Source organism: Sinocyclocheilus grahami, unplaced genomic scaffold (genome assembly GCF_001515645.1).
Source record: "Sinocyclocheilus grahami isolate Dianchi unplaced genomic scaffold, SAMN03320097.WGS_v1.1 scaffold3160.1, whole genome shotgun sequence".
Classification (NCBI taxonomy): Eukaryota; Metazoa; Chordata; class Actinopteri; order Cypriniformes; family Cyprinidae; genus Sinocyclocheilus; species Sinocyclocheilus grahami.
The window spans coordinates 17,334-18,444 of record NW_015508323.1 but is presented as its reverse complement, the minus strand read 5'-3'; the positions used below and the strand labels follow the sequence as shown (position 1 = coordinate 18,444).

At 44.8% G+C, this 1,111-nt stretch overlaps 1 protein-coding gene across 1 annotated transcript; it reads left to right on the top strand.

Moving 5' to 3' along the window:
• Positions 1-6: 6 nt before the first annotated feature.
• LOC107576058 (ATP-dependent RNA helicase Dhx29-like) lies at positions 7-1,040 on the top strand. The gene is made up of 4 exons (XM_016262326.1): positions 7-310; positions 436-567; positions 733-829; positions 918-1,040. Exons 1-4 carry the CDS (start codon positions 17-19, stop codon positions 971-973), a joined length of 579 nt encoding a protein of 192 aa, XP_016117812.1. The 5' UTR covers positions 7-16; the 3' UTR covers positions 974-1,040.
• Positions 1,041-1,111: the final 71 nt, after the last annotated feature.

Here is a 1,111-nt window from a genome sequence, read left to right as displayed (position 1 = left end):
GCATGAGCTCATTAGGATGGTGGAGCAGGCCGGTTTCGTCGCCTCCAAGCCCGGCCGAACTCCTCGCTCTCGGCCCGGCGCTGAACCCAAAGCCCTCGGCTCGCTCTCCCAGCAGGACGTCTCCGTTCTCAAAGCCGTGTTGACTGCGGGTCTGTATGACAGCGTGGGCCGTATCCTCTGCTCTCCCTCTCTGGACGTTCAGGAGCGGGTGGTGTGTGTGGCTGAGACGGCTCAGGGAAAGGCTCACGTTCACCCCTCCTCAGTCAACCGCTTCCTACAGACCCACGGTTGGCTGCTCTTCCAGGAAAAGGTGCGTTGGACTAGCTTTAATATATTACTGTGACCTTTCGTGACACTTCTTGAAAAAAGTCTCTTATTACCTTGGTCACTCATACATTTGTGACTTGAACCACTATTTTCTCATCTTGCCTACAGGTGAAATACACTAAGGTGTTTCTAAGAGACACTACGTTGATCTCTCCTTTATCCATGCTGCTGTTTGGAGGTGATATTGACGTGCAGCACAGGGAGAGACTCATCTCTCTGGATGGATGGATCTACTTCCAGGTGAGGGAAGCGTGTCTTGTTTCTCATTGATTGTCTATGCTTGGTTGTTTGCCTTGATTTGCATTGATCGCTTCATTGGCAAGAGCACTGATGCGTCATAAAATGGTTGTCAAACTGTGAGATAACTCTAATAATAACAGTTAACACGGTTTCATTTCCCATCAGGCTCCAGTCAGAATTGGCGTGATCTTCAAACACCTTCGCAAACTCATCGACTCCCTCCTGGAGAGGAAATTGGCCAACCCCAAAATGAATTTGGAAGGTAACTTATTGTTGAATATTTTATTTTATTTGATATATTTATAGAACAAGGGTGCAGATATGATGCCTTTTATTTGTATCCTTTTCAGATGAGAAAACCATACAAATCATCACAGAACTGATCAAGTCAGAAAACATGCTCTGATCTATGAATTACTGAAATTGAGGGGTGAGAATGTCAATTATATTGCCAAACCAGAATAAAAATATTTTAAGACAAACAAAAAGTTTGTGGTATTCTTTAAAGCCATTATCATAATAGACTGACAGGGTGGTGTTGTTG

What these genes read in the sequence shown, in the direction of transcription:
- LOC107576058 (XM_016262326.1), top strand. Translation starts at nt 17, where the DNA reads ATGGTGGAGCAGGCCGGTTTCGTCGCCTCCAAGCCCGGCCGAACTCCT. An exon ending in GGCTGCTCTTCCAGGAAAAG is followed by an intron (nt 311 to 435) that starts GTGCGTTGGACT and finishes TCTTGCCTACAG; the next exon opens with GTGAAATACACTAAGGTGTT. An exon ending in CCCCAAAATGAATTTGGAAG is followed by an intron (nt 830 to 917) that starts GTAACTTATTGT and finishes TATCCTTTTCAG; the next exon opens with ATGAGAAAACCATACAAATC.